The following is a 20,309-nucleotide window of genomic DNA, read 5'->3' as shown; positions in this document are numbered from 1 at the left end:
GATAGCAAGGTTGTGAATATTTTCGGAAAATATAGTGTTTGGCTCAGGGTTGTAGTTTCTGGTTATGGTTCCCCAGAAATAGTCAAGGTAAAGGTTGGTAAAGGCATCATCTGGAGTCACGGTAAAAGCATATGGGCCATTAGAAAATCCTAAAAGGTCAGCCATCTCATCGTGGGTGAAACAGTATTTGGTCCCAAAAAGTCTAAAGGTAGTCAGGACTCTCCCAAATCCAAGTCCTCTATTAGGATCATAGTAAAGGGAACTCAGAAACTCAAGGATAAGCTTACGGTATAGGCTAAACCTCTTTCTCACAACAAAGTTGTCCCAACCTATCTGGTCAAGAAGGTACATCACACTGTCTCAGATCCCTAAGGTGGTCATGGTGAGTCCATCAGGATAAATAGATAATGCCACATCTCTCTGAGCTAAAACTTCGAAATGTATCCTCTGAGCTTCATTCCTAAAGACAACTTCCATGTCATCAACATGATGCAGTCTCCTAAGTTAGTATCAAGCTATCCTAAGTTATGTTATCCTGAAAGTAGGCGAAGATTATGTTATTAGTTAATTGAATGGCAAGTAGTGCTAAAGGATATAATAATAGTAATAATAAAAAAAATAAGAATAAAAGTAAAAATAAAAATAAAAATAAAATATACTAGTAACAACTATAATAAGTAAAAATAAAAACTTAAGATCGTGGGTTGCCTCCCATTTAGTGCTTCGTTTAATGTCGAGAGCTCGACATAAATCAGAATGGGACTATTCTTTTGAAAGATCGGGTAGCTCTTCTAATTTGTAACTCATGTAGATATCCTTGTTTTCCACGCTTTGGTAATGCTTAAGTCACTGCCCGTTTACGACGAATGTCTCATTGAATTTACCTTTTATTTCTACTGCTCCACTTTGGAAAAGTCTTATGACCTCAAAAGGGCCAGACCATCTAGAACGAAGTTTTCCTAGAAATAATTTAAGTTGAGAATTAAAGAGAAGGACTATGTCACCCTCGTTGAATTCTCTCCTTGTTATTCGTCTATCATGCCAACGTTTGGTTCTTTCCTTGTAAATCCGGGCACTTTCATATGCATCTAATCTAAGTTCTTCTAGTTCATGGATATCTAAGATTCTTTTCTCTCATGGGGCTGTGTAATTCATGTTTAGGGTCTTAATGGTCCAATAATATTTATGCTCGAGTTCTAGAGGCAGGTGACATGATTTACCATAAACTAGTTTAAATGGAGTGGTTCCTATCGGAGTTTTATAAGCTGTCCTATATGCCCACAGAGCTTCATGAAGTTTTGCAGACCAATCTTTCCTAGAAGTTGCAACGATTTTCTCTAATATTTTCTTAATTTCTCTATTTGAAACCTCAACTTGCCCACTTGTTTGAGGGTGGTAAGGAGTTGCTACTCGGTGTCGGACTCCATATTTAAGCAACAATCTTTCAAATATGTTTGAAATGAAATGGGAGCCACCTTCGCTAATGACGATCCTCGGTACATCGAATCTAGGAAAAATCACATTCTTGAAAAGTTTGATGACTACTCGTGCATCATTAGTAGGATAGGCTATTGCCTCGATCCATTTTGATACGTAATCAACTGCAACGAGTATGTATTTGTTACCAAAAGAAGATGGGAAAGGGCCCATGAAATCTATACCCCAAACATCAAATACTTCTACTTCTAAGATACCTTTCAGTGGCATCTCATTGCGTCTAGAGATATTGCCAGTGCGTTGGCACCAGTCGCAATTTATAACCACGGTGTTGACATCTTTCCAAAGATTAGGCCAAAAGAGACCAGATTGTAAGATCTTACACAATTCTTTGAGGTACTTGCATGCCCTCCATAGGATGTAGAGTGGCAATGAGATATGATATAATTTACTTCCGATTCAGGGACACAATGATGGAAAATACCATCGGCGCCTATCTTGAAGAGTAGGGGTTCATCCCTATAGTAATGTTTAAGATCATGGGAGAATTTCTTCTTTTGCTGGTAAGTTAAGTTTGGTGGAAGTACTCCAGCTGCTAAGTAGTTGACAAAGTCAACATACCATGCAGCGTGGTTTTGGTGCAAAATGATTCCACAACTTCATTAGTTTTCGCGTCATTATACATCAAAGAACATTCGACTATTTCACTCTCACTTTCCAACTGGGCTACATGTCGATCATAGGGGAAATCTTCATTCGTGGACACTTGTTCGGGTTTTAGGTCCTCAATCCTAGAGAGATGATCTGCTACCACATTTTCGATGCCCTTCTTATCTTTGATTTCTATATCAAATTCTTGTAAAAGTAGAATCCATCTTAAGAGTCTTGGTTTAGCATCCTTCTTACTTAACATGTACTTAATTACAGCGTGGTCGGTATAGACAATTATTTTTGCTCCCACTAAGTAGGAATAAAATTTATCCAAAGCGAACACAACTGCTAGGAGTTCCTTTTCTATAGTGGCGTAGTTCATCTGCGTGTTGTCTAAGGTTCTACTCGCGTAGTAAATCGCATGAAGCCTTTTATCCTTTCTTTGTCCTAAGACAACGCCAACGACATAATCACTAGCGTCACACATTATCTCAAATGACTTACTCCAATCAGGTGGTTGCATAATGGGTGCGATAATAAAAGCATTTTTCAGATGTTCGAACTCTTTTAAGCAGTCTTCATCAAATATGAATTCATCATCTTTCATTATTAAGACCGTTAGTGGTTTGGTTATTTTAGAGAAATATTTAATGAATCGTCGGTAGAAACCGGCGTGTCCTAAGAAATTGCGAATTTCTCTAACGATTTTTGGAGGTTGAAGATTTTCTATAATTTCTATTTTTGATTTATCTACTTCAATTCCTCGGTCGGATACAACATGTCCAAGTACGATTCCTTGTCAGACCATGAAATGACATTTTTCCCAATTTAATACGAGATTGACTTTAACGCATCTTTCAAGTACCATTTCTAGGTTCGGAAGACATCCTTCAAAAAATTTCCCACAAACAGAGAAGTCGTCCATAAACACTTCCATTATGTCGTCTATAAAATCAACAAAGATCGACATCATACATCTCTGAAATGTTGTAGGAGCATTACACAGTCCAAACGAAATTCATCGATGAGCGAACGTACTATTAGGACAAGTGAAGGTAGTCTTATCTTGGTTATCAGAATGAATAGGAATTTGGAAGAATCCTGAGTATCCGTCTAAATAACAGAAATGAGAATGTTTAGCCAGTCGTTCAAGCATTTGATCGATGAAAGGCAATGGAAAATTATCTTTACGAGTGGCTTTATTCAATTTTCTATAGTCTATGCACATCCTCCATCCGTTTTGAATTCGTTTAGCTATGGATTCACCATTTTTGTTACTAACAACTGTAACATCTCCCTTCTTTGGTACGCGATGTACTGGGCTGACCCAGTTACTGTCGGATATCGGGTATTGTAGGTGTTTAATTGGCTGCATTGTATGGTAAAACACTAATGTCTTGACTGATGTCATGACATGTAAATGTAACTACATAATAGTTACTGCAGGACTAGCTAACACAGGATTATTGAATGCTGTGACATTCATACCTGTCAACAGATACTAAGGAATAGAACATCAGGAGTTCTGTTAGAACTTAGTATTCACTTGCAGTCTGGTTATCAAGGAAGAACCAGACCTGGCATAAGGCCTACTGATTGAATGTCAAACTGGATGTTGTGACATTCATCATTGACAGCAGCTACTGAAGATTGGGCAGAGTGGTGTTCTGCTATACTTCAGCACTTTACTTAGTTTGTTATTCAAGAGAATAGCAGAACTAACTTAAGGCCAATTGTGTAAATGTTAAGTTGGACACTTTGACATTTACTAATGTAAGCTGGTACTGTAGTATGGTCATATTGATCATGTACAGGTCAGCAGATTTGTACAGTCTGTTTTCTGGGAAAACAGACTCAGCATATGGACCTTGATGTCAAGCTGAATGTCGTGACATTCATGCCTGACAGCATATGCTAAATTGTAGGTTGTTCAGTTTTCTGTTACAGCTTTCTCAGGCTATTCTTTAGGAAGTCAACAGCTTAGAGAAAATCCAGGAAATCAACAACCAAGCTACATTCAATGAACCTAACAAATAGCCTATTTGTTAGCAACCTAAATATTGAATTTGAGGGAACGTATGTGACCTAAAATTCAGGAAAATACAGGTGCAAAAGCCCAGGTGCTGCAATATAAAAAGGAAGGCATTCCTCCATTCAGTTTCAGGGATTTTGAGGCGTGAAGATTTAGTGTGTCCATCTTACTTCACTGCTGTATTTTTGTGAGTCTAGAATTAGACGTATCTTGTAAGCCAAGTCATTATCAAATAGATGATTGCTTTGGCATAGGGTGTTCATTGAGTTGTAAGTGTTGTGTCACTCGAAGCTTTTAAGCGTGAGTGCTGTGTATCTTGGTTTAAGCTGTGAAGCATAACCAAGAGTTGTTTTTGAAGTGTGACTTCAAAGTGTTTTTAATATCACTGAGGTGATTGAGGGGGAGTGAGTAGGAACTCTGATCTTAGATTAAGATTGAAATTGCATTGGGTAGGGATTAAGTGATAAGTTGTAAACGGGTGAGTTTAGCTTTGAATTGATACTACTAATAGTGGATTTCCTCCCTGGCTTGGTAGCCCCCAGATGTAGGTCATGTTGGACTGAACTGGGTGAACAATTACTTGTGTTATTTACTGCACTTACATTTAAGTTCTGCATAATCCCTGTCTGTGCAGAATTGGATGTCATAACAACCAGTGTGACATCCAAAGTCTGATAACTAGAATTTCAATTGGTATCAGAGCAGGCACCCTGCCTGTGAAGTTCTGGGTGAGATCTAGGGAAGTTACTTTCTAGTACCATGGACAAGGATTTAGGACACTCAAACAGACCACCCATGTTGGATGGATCTAATTATGATGACTGGAAGCCTCGCATGATAGCCTTCTTAAGGTCTCTAGACAGCAAAGTCTGGAGAGCTGTCAACAAGGGATGGGAACATCCAACGAGGACTGATGAAGATGGAGTCAGTGTGCAGATTCCTGAAGAAGATTGGGACAAGGAACAAGAGGCATTAGCTCTTGGAAATTCCAAAGCCTTGAATGCACTGTTCAATGGAATCACTAAAAACATCTTCAGGCTGGTGCACCATTGTGAACTAGCTAAGGAAGTTTGGGATACCCTCAAGGTAACTCACGAAGGTACTTCCAAGGTGAAGATGTCAAAACTTCAGATGCTGACAACCAAGTTTGAAAATCTGAGGATGAAAGAGGATGAGACTATTCATGATTTCCACATGAATATTCTTGAAATTGCAAACACCTCTGGTGGACTAGGTGAGAAAATGACCGAAGAGAAACTTGTAAGAAAGATTCTCAGGTCCTTGCCTAAGAGGTTTGCTATGAAGGTCACTGCCATAGAGGAGGCTCAGGACATCAACAATATGAAGGTAGATGAGCTCATCGGTTCTCTCCAAACCTTTGAAATGGGCTTAAGTGAGTATGCTGAGAAGAAGAAAAGCATAGCCTTTGTATCTAATGCTGAAGAGGAGGCAGAAGAAGGATATACTGGAGGTGATGAAAGTATATCAGAAGCCTTAGCCATGCTTGGAAGGCAATTCAACAAGTTCATGAAGAGGATTGATCAAAGAGGTAGACCCAATGTCAAGAACATCCCGTCTGACATTAAGAAAAGATCAACTTCTGAAGAAAAGTTCAACCATGGAAAGGGAATCCAGTGTCATGGTTGTGAAGGGTATGGACACGTCAGAGTTGAATGTCCTACTTACCTCAAAGTGCAAAATAAGGGGCTAGCTATCACATGGTCTGAAGGAGACTCTGAAAGTGAATCTGAAGGAGAATCTGCCAAACATGTCACTGCACTAACTAGTGTGTGTGTCTCTGAAGATGACACAAGTGAAGATGAGCTGACCTTTGATGAACTTGCTGCAGCATATAAGAAGATGTGTACCACCAGTGCAGAAGTGCGTGCACAAGGTGAAAAGCAGAAGAAACTCATCAAGGAACTGGAAGATGAGAGACAGAAACAACTGTCTGCCATAGCAGGGCTGAATGATGAGATAGCCCTGCTGACCTCCAAGCTGAACCAGATGACCAAATCCATCAGAATGATGAACAAGGGAACTGACACCTTGGAAGAAATCCTAAAGGTGGGACAGCAGTCTGGAACCAAATCTGGGCTAGGATTTGGAAAAAGAGCTGAACACAAACGCCCAAAGGCTAAAGTTCAGAAGTTCAAGCAGATGTCAAAACCGATGTCTCAACATCGAGGAGCTAGGATGAATGATCATCAGAAGAGAATATTCCAGAATTGGAGGTGTCACCACTGTGGCAGGCTTGGACATATAAAAGCCTTCTGCTATTGGATTCATGGCTTCCCTAACAGAGCCTCACCTGTCAGACCTAAGCATAACACACGCAAGCGATGTGTTCCCATTAAGAAGCAACAATGGTATGCTAGGATAGCACACACTGCCCTAAGGGCTTCTTCCAGAGAAGACTGGTACTTTGACAGTGGATGCTCAAGACATATGACTGGTATGGAAAATCTACTGGTAGACATTCAACCTCACACCACCAGCTATGTGACTTTTGGTGATGGTGCCAAAGGAAAAATCAGAGGTGTGGGCAAACTGGACTGTTCTGGAGTACCAAACCTGAACAATGTGCTGTTAGTAAGAGGACTAACTGCAAACCTCATCAGCATAAGCCAGCTGTGTGATCAAGGTTTTCATGTCCAGTTTACTAAGGAGCAGTGCATTGTGACAAATGGTGACAATCAGGAAGTTATGAGAGGAACCAGGTCCAAAGACAACTGCTATCTGTGGGAACCTGACCTCTCTAACTTTTCCACAACTTGCTCCTCAGCCAAGGAAGAACAGGAAGTGAAGCTGTGGCATAGAAGACTTGGCCATCTCCACCTACGTGGAATGAAAAAGATCATATCCAAGGAAGCAGTCAGAGGAATGCCAAAGCTTATGATTGATGAAGGAAGAGTCTGTGGAGAATGCCAAGTGGGCAAGCAAACCAAGATGTCACACCCGAAGCTGGGACATTCCACAACCTCCAGAGTTCTAGAACTGCTGCACATGGACCTAATGGGACCTATGCAGGTTGAAAGTCTTGGTGGGAAGAAGTATGCCTACGTGGTGGTTGATGACCATTCCAGATACACGTGGATAAACTTCATCAGAGAGAAGTCAGATACATTTGATGTCTTCAAGGATCTGTGCATAAGACTTCAAAGGGAAAAGGACAGTTGTGTGGTCCGGATTAGAAGTGATCATGGCACTGAATTCAAGAATTCCAAGTTTGATGAGTTCTGCTCATCTGAAGGAATAAGCCATGAGTTCTCCTCCCCTATAACTCCTCAGCAGAATGGAATAGTTGAAAGAAAAAATAGAACTATTCAAGAATCTGCCAGAGCAATGATTCATGCAAAGAAGCTCCCTATGCACTTTTGGGCTGAAGCAATGAATACAGCGTGCTATGTTCACAACAGAGTCACCTTGAGAAAAGGAACCTCCTCCACTCTGTATGAAATATGGAAGGGTAGAAAACCCACTGTGAAGTACTTTCATATTTTTGGAAGTAAATGCTACATTCTCACAGATCGTGAACAGAGAAGGAAGCTAGATCCCAAAAGTGATGAAGGCGTATTTCTGGGATACTCCACGAACAGCAGAGCCTATAGAGTGTTCAACTACAGGACCAATGTCCTGATGGAATCCATAAATGTCATTGTGGATGATAAAGAGGAAGGAACCGATGTCATGGAGGATGTTGAAACATACCTTGATAGTCCAACTGACAGTCCAGTCAAGCCTGAAGAAGTACAGGAACCTCCTCCTGAATGTGAAGTAGAAGCACCTACCAAAGTGCCATCTATCAGAATTCAGAAAGACCACCCTAAGGATCTTATCATAGGGGATCCCACCAGGGGTGTAACTACCAGGTCAAGAGGAATAAACTCAAATTCCTACTTTGTTTCCAAGGTTGAACCAAAGAATGTGAAAGAAGCCCTGACTGATGAATACTGGATCATTGCCATGCAAGAGGAACTCGAGCAGTTCACAAGGCATGAAGTATGGGAGCTGGTTCCAAGACCTGAAGGGTCCAACATCATTGGTACCAAGTGGATCTACAAAAACAAATCTGATGAGAAAGGAGTAATTACTAGAAATAAAGCAAGACTAGTAGCTCAAGGATACACTCAAGTTGAAGGAGTAGACTTTGATGAGACATTTGCTCCTGTGGCTAGACTTGAGTCCATCAGATTGCTGTTGGGGGTAACATGCATCCTGAAGTTTAAGCTATTTCAAATGGATGTGAAGAGTGCATTCTTGAATGGCTACCTGAATGAAGAAGTCTATGTGGAACAACCCAAAGGGTTTTGTGATCCTAACCAACCTGAGCATGTATACAAGCTGAAGAAAGCCTTGTATGGGTTGAAGCAAGCACCCAGAGCTTGGTATGAAAGGTTAACCGAATTTCTGACCACAAATGGATACAGAAAGGGTGGCATAGATAAAACCTTGTTTGTGAAGGATGAGGAAGGCAAAATCATGATAGCTCAAATCTATGTGGATGATATAGTCTTTGGTGGAATGTCAGAACAAATGGTTAAAAATTTGTTCACCAGATGCAATCTGAGTTTGAAATGAGTCTAGTGGGAGAACTGACCTATTTCCTTGGAATGCAAGTAAACCAAATGGAGGACTCTATGTTTCTCTCCCAAAGCAAGTATGCCAAGAACATAGTTAAGAAGTTTGGTATGGATCATGCCAGGCACAAGAGGACTCCAGCTCCTACTCATCTGAAGTTAACCAAAGATGATGGAGGACCCAGTGTTGATCAATGCCTGTACAGAAGCATGATAGGTAGTCTGCTGTATCTAACTGCAAGCAGACCTGACATTTCCTATGCAGTTGGAGTGTGTGCCAGATATCAAGCAGAGCCCAAGGTGAGTCACTTGAATCAAGTCAAAAGGATCCTCAAGTACATCAATGGGACATGTGACTATGGGATGCTGTACTCACATGGGTCTGAGCCTGTCCTATCTGGGTACTGTGATGCTGATTGGGCTGGAAGTGCTGATGACAGAAAAAGCACATCAGGTGGATGTTTCTTCTTAGGAGAAAACCTCATATCGTGGTTCAGCAAGAAGCAGAACTGTGTCTCTCTGTCCACTGCAGAGGCTGAATACATAGCGGCTGGAAGCAGTTGCTCCCAACTGGTTTGGATGAAACAAATGCTCACTGAGTACAATGTCACTCAAAATGTCATGACATTGTTCTGTGATAATCTCAGTGCCATCAACATCTCCAAGAATCCCATCCAACACAGCAGGACCAAACATATTGACATTAGGCACCACTTCATCAGAGATCTGGTGGAAGACAAGGTGATCACTTTGGAACATGTAGCCACGGATCTTCAACTGGCTGACATATTTACAAAGGCTCTGGATGCTACTCAGTTTGAAAACTTAAGGAGCAAACTGGGAATATGTCTCTCTGAGACATTATAGCAACCACTGATGTTTGGGATAAATTGTTTAATATCTCCGCCTATTAAACGATTTGTACAAGACTATGATTGGTCAACATATCATAGCTATGCTGCGCGCAACAAGGGTGAATACAAGAGGGTAAGGAGACACCCTACAGAGAGAAGGCCTCTGTACCTGCAGGAGTTCAAGGATGCTGTTCATGCAGGAGTGGTTCTGGATGTCAGAAACAACATCATGGCATCTGATATGGTGGTACCTACTGTAAAGCAAAAGTGGGTGATCACTTGATCGAAGCTGTGAAGCAAGATCAAGTGGATGTGAACTTGGTTGAAACTGTGAAGTAAAACCAAGTCTGGAACTCTGTCATTGTGCTCTGCCTATGTTGTTGACTTTGGCAACATTTGTGACAAAAAGGGGGAGTAATAACCACCAATACCCCTGACAAACAGAGTGGGTCTCTACAACAGACTCTCATGACAGATCTGAAGATTCCCCCCTGCAGCTGATGTTGAAGTTTAGGTGCAACTTCTAATATATATGTGCTGCTATGAGAAGTTTTTATTTAACTTCCATGTGTGTGAGTGTGCTGCCACTCTGAATGTATTAGCTAGTATTATTCCGCTGCCATGAACTCTGTTATGGGGATCAAAGTGTTTTAGCCAAAAATTTGCCAAAGGGGGAGTTTGTAGGTGTTTAATTGGCTGCATTGTATGGTAAAACACTAATGTCTTGACTGATGTCATGACATGTAAATGTAACTACATAATAGTTACTGCAGGACTAGCTAACACAGGATTATTGAATGCTGTGACATTCATACCTGTCAACAGATACTAAGGAATAGAACATCAGGAGTTCTGTTAGAACTTAATATTCACTTGCAGTCTGGTTATCAAGGAAGAACCAGACCTGGCATAAGGCCTACTGATTGAATGTCAAACTGGATGTTGTGACATTCATCATTGACAGCAGCTACTGAAGATTGGGCAGAGTGGTGTTCTGCTATACTTCAGCACTTTACTTAGTTTGTTATTCAAGAGAATAGCAGAACTAACTTAAGGCCAATTGTGTAAATGTTAAGTTGGACACTTTGACATTTACTAATGTAAGCTGGTACTGTAGTATGGTCATATTGATCATGTACAGGTCAGCAGATTTGTACAGTCTGTTTTCTGGGAAAACAGACTCAGCATATGGACCTTGATGTCAAGCTGAATGTCGTGACATTCATGCCTGACAGCATATGCTAAATTGTAGGTTGTTCAGTTTTCTGTTACAGCTTTCTCAGGCTATTCTTTAGGAAGTCAACAGCTTAGAGAAAATCCAGGAAATCAACAACCAAGCTACATTCAATGAACCTAACAAATAGCCTATTTGTTAGCAACCTAAATATTGAATTTGAGGGAACGTATGTGACCTAAAATTCAGGAAAATACAGGTGCAAAAGCCCAGGTGCTGCAATATAAAAAGGAAGGCATTCCTCCATTCAGTTTCAGGGATTTTGAGGCGTGAAGATTTAGTGTGTCCATCTTAATTCACTGCTGTATTTTTGTGAGTCTAGAATTAGACGTATCTTGTAAGCCAAGTCATTATCAAATAGATGATTGCTTTGGCATAGGGTGTTCATTGAGTTGTAAGTGTTGTGTCACTCGAAGCTTTTAAGCGTGAGTGCTGTGTATCTTGGTTTAAGCTGTGAAGCATAACCAAGAGTTGTTTTTGAAGTGTGACTTCAAAGTGTTTTTAATATCACTGAGGTGATTGAGGGGGAGTGAGTAGGAACTCTGATCTTAGATTAAGATTGAAATTGCATTGGGTAGGGATTAAGTGATAAGTTGTAAACGGGTGAGTTTAGCTTTGAATTGATACTACTAATAGTGGATTTCCTCCCTGGCTTGGTAGCCCCCAGATGTAGGTCATGTTGGACTGAACTGGGTGAACAATTACTTGTGTTATTTACTGCACTTACATTTAAGTTCTGCATAATCCCTGTCTGTGCAGAATTGGATGTCATAACAACCAGTGTGACATCCAAAGTCTGATAACTAGAATTTCAGGTATATAATTCCTGCTTCTAATAGGTTTTGTACCTTCTTTTTGCCTACATCACTCAAGATAGGATTTATTCTTCTCTGATGTTCTCTAGAGGTTTTACAGTTCTCCTCTAGCATAATGTGATGCATACATATAGAGGGACGTATTCCTTTTAGGTTAGAGATGTTATGGCCTAAAATTGTTGGATACTTTCTTAAGACATGAAGTAATTTTTCAGTTTCTATCTGTCCTAAGTTAGCGTTGACTATTACTGGTCGTTCAATCTAGGTGTCTAGGAATTCATACCTTAGGTCTTTGGGTAGTGTTTTAAGTTCTAAAGCATGTTTCTTTGGGCATGGTATTGGATTGGGTGTTAGTGCTAGACATTCCCTCAGACTGTCATCTACGTATGGCTCATGCAATTATCGTCTTCGAATATAGGAGGAGATGGAATATTTAGTACTTCAGTATACTTAGATGGTTCCCTCTCCATTTCTTTCACACATTTGTCGATGACGTCTAAGAGAAAACATGAATCTTCTATAGCTGGCGCATGTAAAAATTGAGCTTAAATAAATTCGACTTTTTCTTCCCCAACTTCAAAAGTTAGATTTCCTTTCTTGACATCTATGATGGCTCCAACTGTGGCTAAAAAGGGTCTTCCTAAAATAATAGGGATGTGAGAATCCTCCTTTATATCCATTATTACAAAGTCGGTGGGAATATTGAATTGACCTATACGAACGAGAATGTTCTCTAGCATACCTATTAGAAATTTAATAGAATGGTCAGCTAGTTGTAGAGACATCTTCGTTGGTCTTAGTTCTCCTAAATTGAGTTTCTTGCATGTAGATAAAGGCATTAAACTAACACTGGCTCCTAAATCGCACATAGCTTTATCTATGATAAACTTTCCGATTGCACATGGTATGGAAAAACTACCAGGGTCTTTCGGCTTAGGAGGCATGTTGCTTTGAATAATAGTGCCACACTCAACAGTAAGCATAACAGTTTCATTATCCTCAAGCTTTTTCTTATTAGATAATATTTCTTTAAGGAATTTAGCATATAAAGGCATTTACGTAATGACTTATGTGAATGGTATAGTGATATTAAGCTGCTTCAGAAGTTCTACGAGTTTCTTAAATTGTCCTTCATTTTTAGACTTAGCAAGTCTTTGAGGGTAAGGCATATGTGGTTTGTATGGCGGCGGAGGCACATAAGGTGTTTCTTTATTTTCTGCCTCTCCATTTTTGTCTTCCTTTCCATTTTCGGTTGGTTCGTTTACCTTTTCAGTTCCTTTACCAGAGTTTTGATACATGGTTGGGTTTTTAAGTCTTGGGTCAACCATTTCATCTAATTATGTCCCATTTCATAGTGTAATAGCATTAGCATGACCTTTTGGGTTTGATTGTGGTTGACCAGGAAATGCTCCAGCTGGGGTTGCTATTGTTACTTGTTGTTTGGCTACTTGGGAAATTTGGGTTTCTAACGTTTTATTATGGGTAGCCATAAGATCAAGATTACTTGACATTTGCTTCATCAGTTCGCTAGAATGAGCATTCTGATTTGCGAAATCCTTATCTTGTTGAGCTTGAACATTCATAAAGTTTTCCATCATGATCTCTAAATTTGACTTTCTAGTTGTTTATGGAGAAACATGGGCTCCTTTATGATAACCAGGTGGAATAGCAGATGCTAGGTTTGGAGGAAATAAAGCATTGCTATTTTTTTAAGAAAAGTTCGGATGATTTCGCCATCCAGGGTTGTAGGTGTTGGAATATGGGTTTCCTTGAGCGTAATTTACTTTGCCGGTAGGAATACCAGCCAATAACTGACAATCAACATTAGTATGCTCAGGGGTTCCACACAATTCATAGTTTGGTGTTACAGCAGTTACGGTAGCTGCTGGTGTTATGGCTAAGCTTTCGATCTTTTGAGTAAGTGCATCCACTTTAGCATTGACACGGTCTATACCATTAACTTCGTACATTCCGCCTTTCGGAGTTGGTTTTTCTACAGTAACACGTTCACCTCCCCATTGGAAATGATTTTGAGCCATGCTCTCGATGAGTTCATAGGCTTCATCATATGGTTTGTCCATTAAAGCACCACCAACTGCAGCGCTCAAATTCATTTTAGTGTTGTACAAAAGACCATTGTAGAAAGTATGGACAATCAGCCATTGCTCAAGTCCACGGTGTGGACAAAGTCTCATCATGTCCTTGTATCTTTCCCAAGCGTCAAAAAGAGATTCGTTGTCTTTTTGCTTAACTCCGTTGATTTGAGCTCTTAGTATAGTGTCTTGCTTGGTGGGAAGTATCGGGCTAAGAAGACTTTCTTTAACTCGTCCCACGTGGTTACAGAGTTCGAAGGTAGAGACTGGAGCCAAGCTCAAGCTCTATCTCTCAAGGAGAAAGGGAAAATACGTAATCTAATTGCTTCGGGACTGACACCATTGGCTTTTACTGTGTCTGAGTACTGCACAAACACTGACAAACGTAAGTTTGGATTGTCTGTAGGACTACCTGAAAATTGGATTTGTTGAACGATTGATAACATCGAAGGTTTCAACTCGAAATCATTTCGGTTAATGGCAGGGGCAGCAATGTTGTTGTGTGGTTCCTCCTCTGAAGGAACAACATAATATTTCAGAGGACGGTTTTGTGGTCCTTCAACCATTACTGGTTTAGATTTTGATTTTTGTTTTGGAAAAGGAAGATTATACCTAATTCGGAAATTATGAACTCGGCGTTGTAAATTAATAAAACACTCGACTTCGTCAACTGGTTGTTCTAGCTATTCACTTTTTGAGAGAGTGCTTGGCATACAATTGACAATTTAGAAGGGTAAATAAAATAAAATTTGCCTTAGTCTATACTGCGCAACAATAGAATCACAATATTGACTAAATTAGTCCCCGACAGTGGCGCCAAAAACTTGATCGTGACGGACGTGTCTGTCGGATAATAATTGCAAGTATACAGTTTACCGGGTAGTTTTAAATGATTATCGAACCCACAAAGACTAATAATCAAACTAATATTATTTATCATTGCAATTTGAAGCTAAGGTTAAAGGTTAAAGGAATATGAGCGGAGATATAAATGCTAATTGTTAGAGGTTTGAAAATGATGATAAAACGAGCCCGGAATATGGATTCCGTGTTCCTAAGGGATTAGGTAGAATTCGGGTACTAATTATGACTTTATTGCATTATGTAGAAAATATTGATTTAAAGACTCCGTCTCACACTCTCGCGCTATTGACTAAAACCACACCTCCTAACCACAGGATTTTGCTCTCGCTCGCCCGTTTCAATTAGAAAACATATTTTGAAAACCAATGAGATCCTAAACGATGGCTAAAGCGATCTCGTTGTTTTTAGGATCGATGCCTAGTTTCCACTATCTGGTTCCTTCCTCACACTCTCGCACTATCGGCTAGAACCTTACACTACGCCAAAAAGGTTTTTTAACAGCGCATCTTAGACAGCGCTTTTAAAAGAAAGCGCTGTCTAAGGTTAAAATAAAAATAAAACACGGAAAATGTTCTAAAAAAATAATGAAAGCGCTGTCTAAGGGGGGGTCTTAGACAGCGCTTTTAGAAAGCGATGTCTAAGACCCCCCCTTAGACAGCGCTTTTAGAAAGCGCTTTTAAATATAGACCTTAGTCAGCGCTTTTGAGAAAGCGCTGTTTAAACTGATTTTAATTTTTAACGATGTAAGAGAAAAGTAGCTGAAGAAAATAACACCAGTTTAGTCAGCGAGTGACTGAGTGATGAGCATGAAGATGAAAATGGAGGAGCAAGAAAATCTAAACCTAATCCCCCCAACAACAACCCTAGAAATAGACAAAGACCTCACTCTCCTACCACGCATCAAACTCAACCTCACCGTACACCCTTCCACACCTTAATCCTCCATAACAAACCAAATCGACGAATGGAAAACCAAACGAGCCTTACTCGATTTTCTCCAAACCTCTCATTCTCTTCCCTTTCCTCTCCCCGAAGAAGATCTTCAATTCAAACGCTTCAACAAAGACCTCAAAAAGCATAAACGCGAAGATCCCGTCGTTTACGGTACACTCCACATCTGGGACCTGTCGTTTTTGAGTGAGAAGAATGAAAACGACGTTGTGAAATGGAGGAATGGTCTTGTTGAAAAATTGAACGGCGTTGAGTTGAATCTTCAAGGGGTTAGGTTTAGGCTCGAGGTTGATGTTCCTGAGTGTGATGATTTTGATGGGATGAAGAAGAATTGGGAAGAGTTTTATGCTTTTCGGAATGTCAATCGGAGTTCCAGGCGCGAACCGGATACGGTTGTTGTAACACCCTTCTAAATACCCCAATTATTTAATTAAAATAACAACATATATAAATCAGAGTAATTATGCATCCAAGGGTGTCACACAATATTTCACACTATTCATCAAAGTAGCTTGTCATGCTCATTTATTTATCAAATAAAACAGTTGCATAATACGCAGCGGATAGAGATCAAATTATCATTTAAAACATGTAACATATTACATGTAAAATGGTTCACAACCAATCAATAAAATATTCAAAACATCCCATCCCGATGTTACATCTATCAGAGCATGACCCACTAAGGAGACTACACTAGACTCCAAGTATTAGCTTCTACTCAACTCATTGCTCGTTACCTGAAAAATAGTTGTAAGGGTGAGTTCCTCAATCGATATAATAAGCATTATAGAATATAATGTTATGTTAAGTAATTTAACACATTAATCACCCTAATCGTATTCGTACATTCAGTAACGGCACACCAACTCAACATCATATTCAACACCAATACAACTCATATTCATACTCAATAGCAACACCGCACACGTATAATATTGGAATACATCCATTCATATTATACGCCATACATAATTTATGCAATGAGACTCCACACATGCGGTACCGACTATCCTTGAACATATAGTTCAAGCTCACCGATCAATCCAGATACGGCTACTAAGCTCACTAGTCCCACTCATTTGAGACCTAGTGACTCACTCACTAATTCCTCACCATGGGAATTAGCTACAGCCCCAAAGGCTATGCTATGCACACTAATCATCTAGCATGCAAACATCAACAACAAATCCACAATGATTCACTCACTAATTCCTCACCATGGGAATTAGCTACAGCCCCGAAGGCTATGCTATGCACGCTAATCATCTAGCAATGCAACATCAACAACAATCCACAATGGACATATGCTCACACTCTAAGCCATACAACAGTCCATTCACAAATACATGCATAATATATATATTTACAGCATTATGCATATCATCATACATCATCAACACATGTATCAACACATCATATCATGTCAAATAATTAAACACAGTATTAGCACACTCTACTAATACCTATACTGCTCAAAACAGCGGGAAATAATCCCTACTATATCACACACCGATATAGGCAACCACCAATTAGGCACACAACATTTAAATTAACAATTTTTCCACTCTGCAACAGTGTTAACCGGTTAACGCCCTGGGTTAACCGGTTAACGCAGGCAAAACACGCTTACTGCCCAAAACTTAACAGTGTTAACCGGTTAACGCCCTGGGTTAACCGGTTAACGCAGGCAAAACAGCACTAATTCTCAATTCGTAACAGTGTTAACCGGTTAACACCCTGGGTTAACCGGTTAACGCAGACAAAACAGCAGTTCCTGCGCTAACACAAAGCAGAATGCAGAATTCTCCGCATTTTCCGCCGTTAGAGGACTTCCGGACCTCCGATTCCAATTCCGTAAAAAGCTATACGTCCAGTAGATTACGACACACACCATTATCGATTCAATTACAGTTTTTAACACAGTTTATCCAACATCATTTTCAGCATTCACAATCCCAATTAGGGTCAATTCAAGGTTTATCACTACCCATTACATGCTAACCCATAATACCCATTAAACGACGATAAACCCCCCTTACCTGAGTTAATCCGGCGAATCTTCAAGCTCCAAGCTCTTCTCTTCTTCAACCCTCTTCCTCTTGCTCTGCCTCTTGCCCTTTTCCTCTTTCAGCCGCTTCTCTGAGTTTCACGTGAAAACCTTATTTTCCAAATGAAACTCTTTTTCCTTATTCCAACTTATATATTTTCCAAATTATATTATTATTCCAATAATAATAATAATTCAATAATTCCAAAATAATAATAATAATAATAATCCAATTATCTAATTAAATTAAATATATTATTAACTTAATTTAATTAATTATCATATTATTATCGGGGTGTTACAACTCTCCCCCACTAAAAGAGTTTTCGTCCTCGAAAACATACCTCAAGAGAACAACTCTGGGTAAGACTCCTTCATCTTACTCTCAAGTTCCCAAGTCACATTGCCACCTGCTGGTCCTCCCCAAGCTACCTTCACCAAGGCAATCTCTTTACCCCGCAACTGCTTCAACTCTCGATCCTCGATCCTCATAGGTGATGTTTCAACAGTCAGGTTATCTCTCACCTGTACATCATCTACTTGGACTACATGCGACGGATCATGAATGTACCTCCTCAACTGAGACACATGAAAAACCTCATGCAAATTCGCAAGCGACGGCGGTAAAGCGACACGATAGGCTACCTCCCCTATCCTCTCCAAAATCTGATAAGGACCAATAAATCGAGGTGTCAACTTCTTCGACTTCAAAGCTCGACCAACACCAGTTATCGGAGTAACACGAAGAAACACATGATCTCCCTCTTGGAACTCAAGTGACTTCCTCCTCTTATCATGATAACTCTTCTGACGACTCTGAGCAATTCTCATCTTCTCCTGAATCATCTTAATCTTTTCTGTAGTCTGTTGAACAATCTCCGGTCCAACCACAGCACTCTCACCGGACTCATACCAACATAAAGGTGTCCGACATCTCCTACCATACAAAGCTTCAAACGGTGCCATACCAATGCTCGAATGAAAACTATTGTTGTAGGTAAACTCAATCAAAGGTAAATAACAATCCCAAGCACCTCTCTTTTCCAAAACACAAGCTCTCAAAAGATCCTCTAATGACTGAATCGTCCTCTCAGTCTGACCATCAGTCTGCGGATGATATGCAGAACTCAATCTCAGCTTAGTTCCCAAAGCCCTCTGCAAACCTTCCCAAAACTTCGATGTAAATCTAGGATCTCTGTCCGAAACAATACTAGACGGAATACCATGCAAACTTACAATCTTCTCAATATACAACTCGGCTAATCTCTCTAACGGATAATCCATTCTGATCGGAATGAAATGAGCCGACTTCGTCAATCTATCCACAATCACCCAAATAGCTTCAAAATTCTTACTTGTCCTCGGCAAACCAGAAACAAAATCCATACTGATACTATCCCACTTCCACTCTGGAATAGCCAACGGTTGCATTAGCCCAGACGGCTTCTGATGCTCAATCTTTGACTTCTGACAAGTCAAACAGGAATAAACAAAACTCGCAATTTCTCTTTTCATTCCCGGCCACCAAAATAACTTTTTCAAATCATGATACATCTTCGTAGCTCCAGGATGAATACTCAGACCACTACGATGTCCTTCCTCCAGAATCCTCTTCTTAAGTTCGGTAACATCCGGAATACACACCCGATTACCAAATTTCAAAACACCATTCTCATCAACTCTGAATTCACCACCTTGACCTTGATTCACTAAAGTCAATTTATCGACCAAAAGCACATCGGATTTCTGACCTTCTCTAATCTCATCCAAAATATTACTCGTTAACTTCAACATCCCCAATTTAACACTATTGTGAGTACTCTCACACACCAAACTCAAGTCTCTAAACTGCTCAATTAAATCCAATTCTTTAACCATTAACATAGACATATGCAATGATTTCCGACTCAACGCATCAGCCACTACATTTGCTTTACCCGGATGGTAATTCAAACCAAAGTCATAATCCTTCAGAAATTCTAACCATCTCCTCTGTCTCATATTCAGTTCTTTCTGATCAAACAAATACTTTAAACTTTTATGGTCACTGAAAACCTCAAATCTCGACCCGTACAAGTAATGCCTCCATAACTTCAGAACAAACACTACAGCTGCTAACTCTAAATCGTGTGTCGGATAGTTCTTCTCATGAACTCTCAGTTGTCTCGAAGCATAAGCTATAACCTGCTTATTCTGCATCAACACACCACCCAAGCCCAACAATGAAGCATCACAGTAAACCTCAAATGATTCCGACGAACTCGGTAATATCAGAATAGGAGCACTAGTTAACCTTCTCTTTAACTCTTGGAAACCTTCTTCACATTTGGAGTCCCAAACAAACGCTTGTCCCTTTCTAGTCAACATCGTCAACGGTAACGCCAACTTAGAAAATCCCTCAATGAACTTCCTATAATAACCTGCAAGTCCAAGAAAACTCCTTATCTCAGAAACTGACTTCGGAGCTTCCCACTTAGATACCGCTTCTATCTTAGAAGGATCAACAGCAACACCACCTCTTGAAATCACATGACCAAGAAAACTAACCTCTTCTAACCAAAAATTCACATTTAGAGAGTTTAGCAAATAACTTCTTTTCTCGTAGAACTTCTAAAACCACTCTCAAATGCTCAGCATGCTCTTCTTCAGATTTCGAATACACCAAAATGTCATCAATAAACACCACAACAAACTGGTCTAGGTACGGATGGAAAATCCTATTCATATACTCCATGAATACTCCAGGCG

The 20,309-nt window shown here is 40.0% G+C and overlaps 2 protein-coding genes and 1 non-coding gene across 3 annotated transcripts; 1 reads left to right on the top strand and 2 right to left on the bottom strand.

The window, feature by feature from the left end:
* Window positions 1–12,148: 12,148 nt before the first annotated feature.
* LOC127080869 (uncharacterized) lies at window positions 12,149–12,658 on the bottom strand. Its single transcript, XM_051021158.1, has one exon. It carries the CDS (start codon window positions 12,656–12,658, stop codon window positions 12,149–12,151), a length of 510 nt encoding a protein of 169 aa, XP_050877115.1.
* Window positions 12,659–13,312: 654 nt separating this feature from the next.
* On the bottom strand, window positions 13,313–13,717 carry LOC127080868 (uncharacterized). The gene has a single exon (XM_051021157.1). The coding sequence runs from the start codon at window positions 13,715–13,717 to the stop codon at window positions 13,313–13,315; it is 405 nt and encodes a 134-aa protein (XP_050877114.1).
* A 55-nt stretch (window positions 13,718–13,772) lies between these two features.
* On the top strand, window positions 13,773–13,879 carry LOC127089703 (small nucleolar RNA R71). The gene has a single exon (XR_007791261.1). It is a non-coding gene; the product is annotated as a small nucleolar RNA R71 (small nucleolar RNA).
* The last annotated feature ends 6,430 nt before the right edge of the window (window positions 13,880–20,309 follow it).

The sequence above is a fragment of the Lathyrus oleraceus genome, chromosome 5, assembly GCF_024323335.1.
Source record: "Lathyrus oleraceus cultivar Zhongwan6 chromosome 5, CAAS_Psat_ZW6_1.0, whole genome shotgun sequence".
NCBI classification, from domain to species: domain Eukaryota; kingdom Viridiplantae; phylum Streptophyta; class Magnoliopsida; order Fabales; family Fabaceae; genus Lathyrus; species Lathyrus oleraceus.
This window is presented reverse-complemented; position numbering and strand designations above follow the sequence as displayed.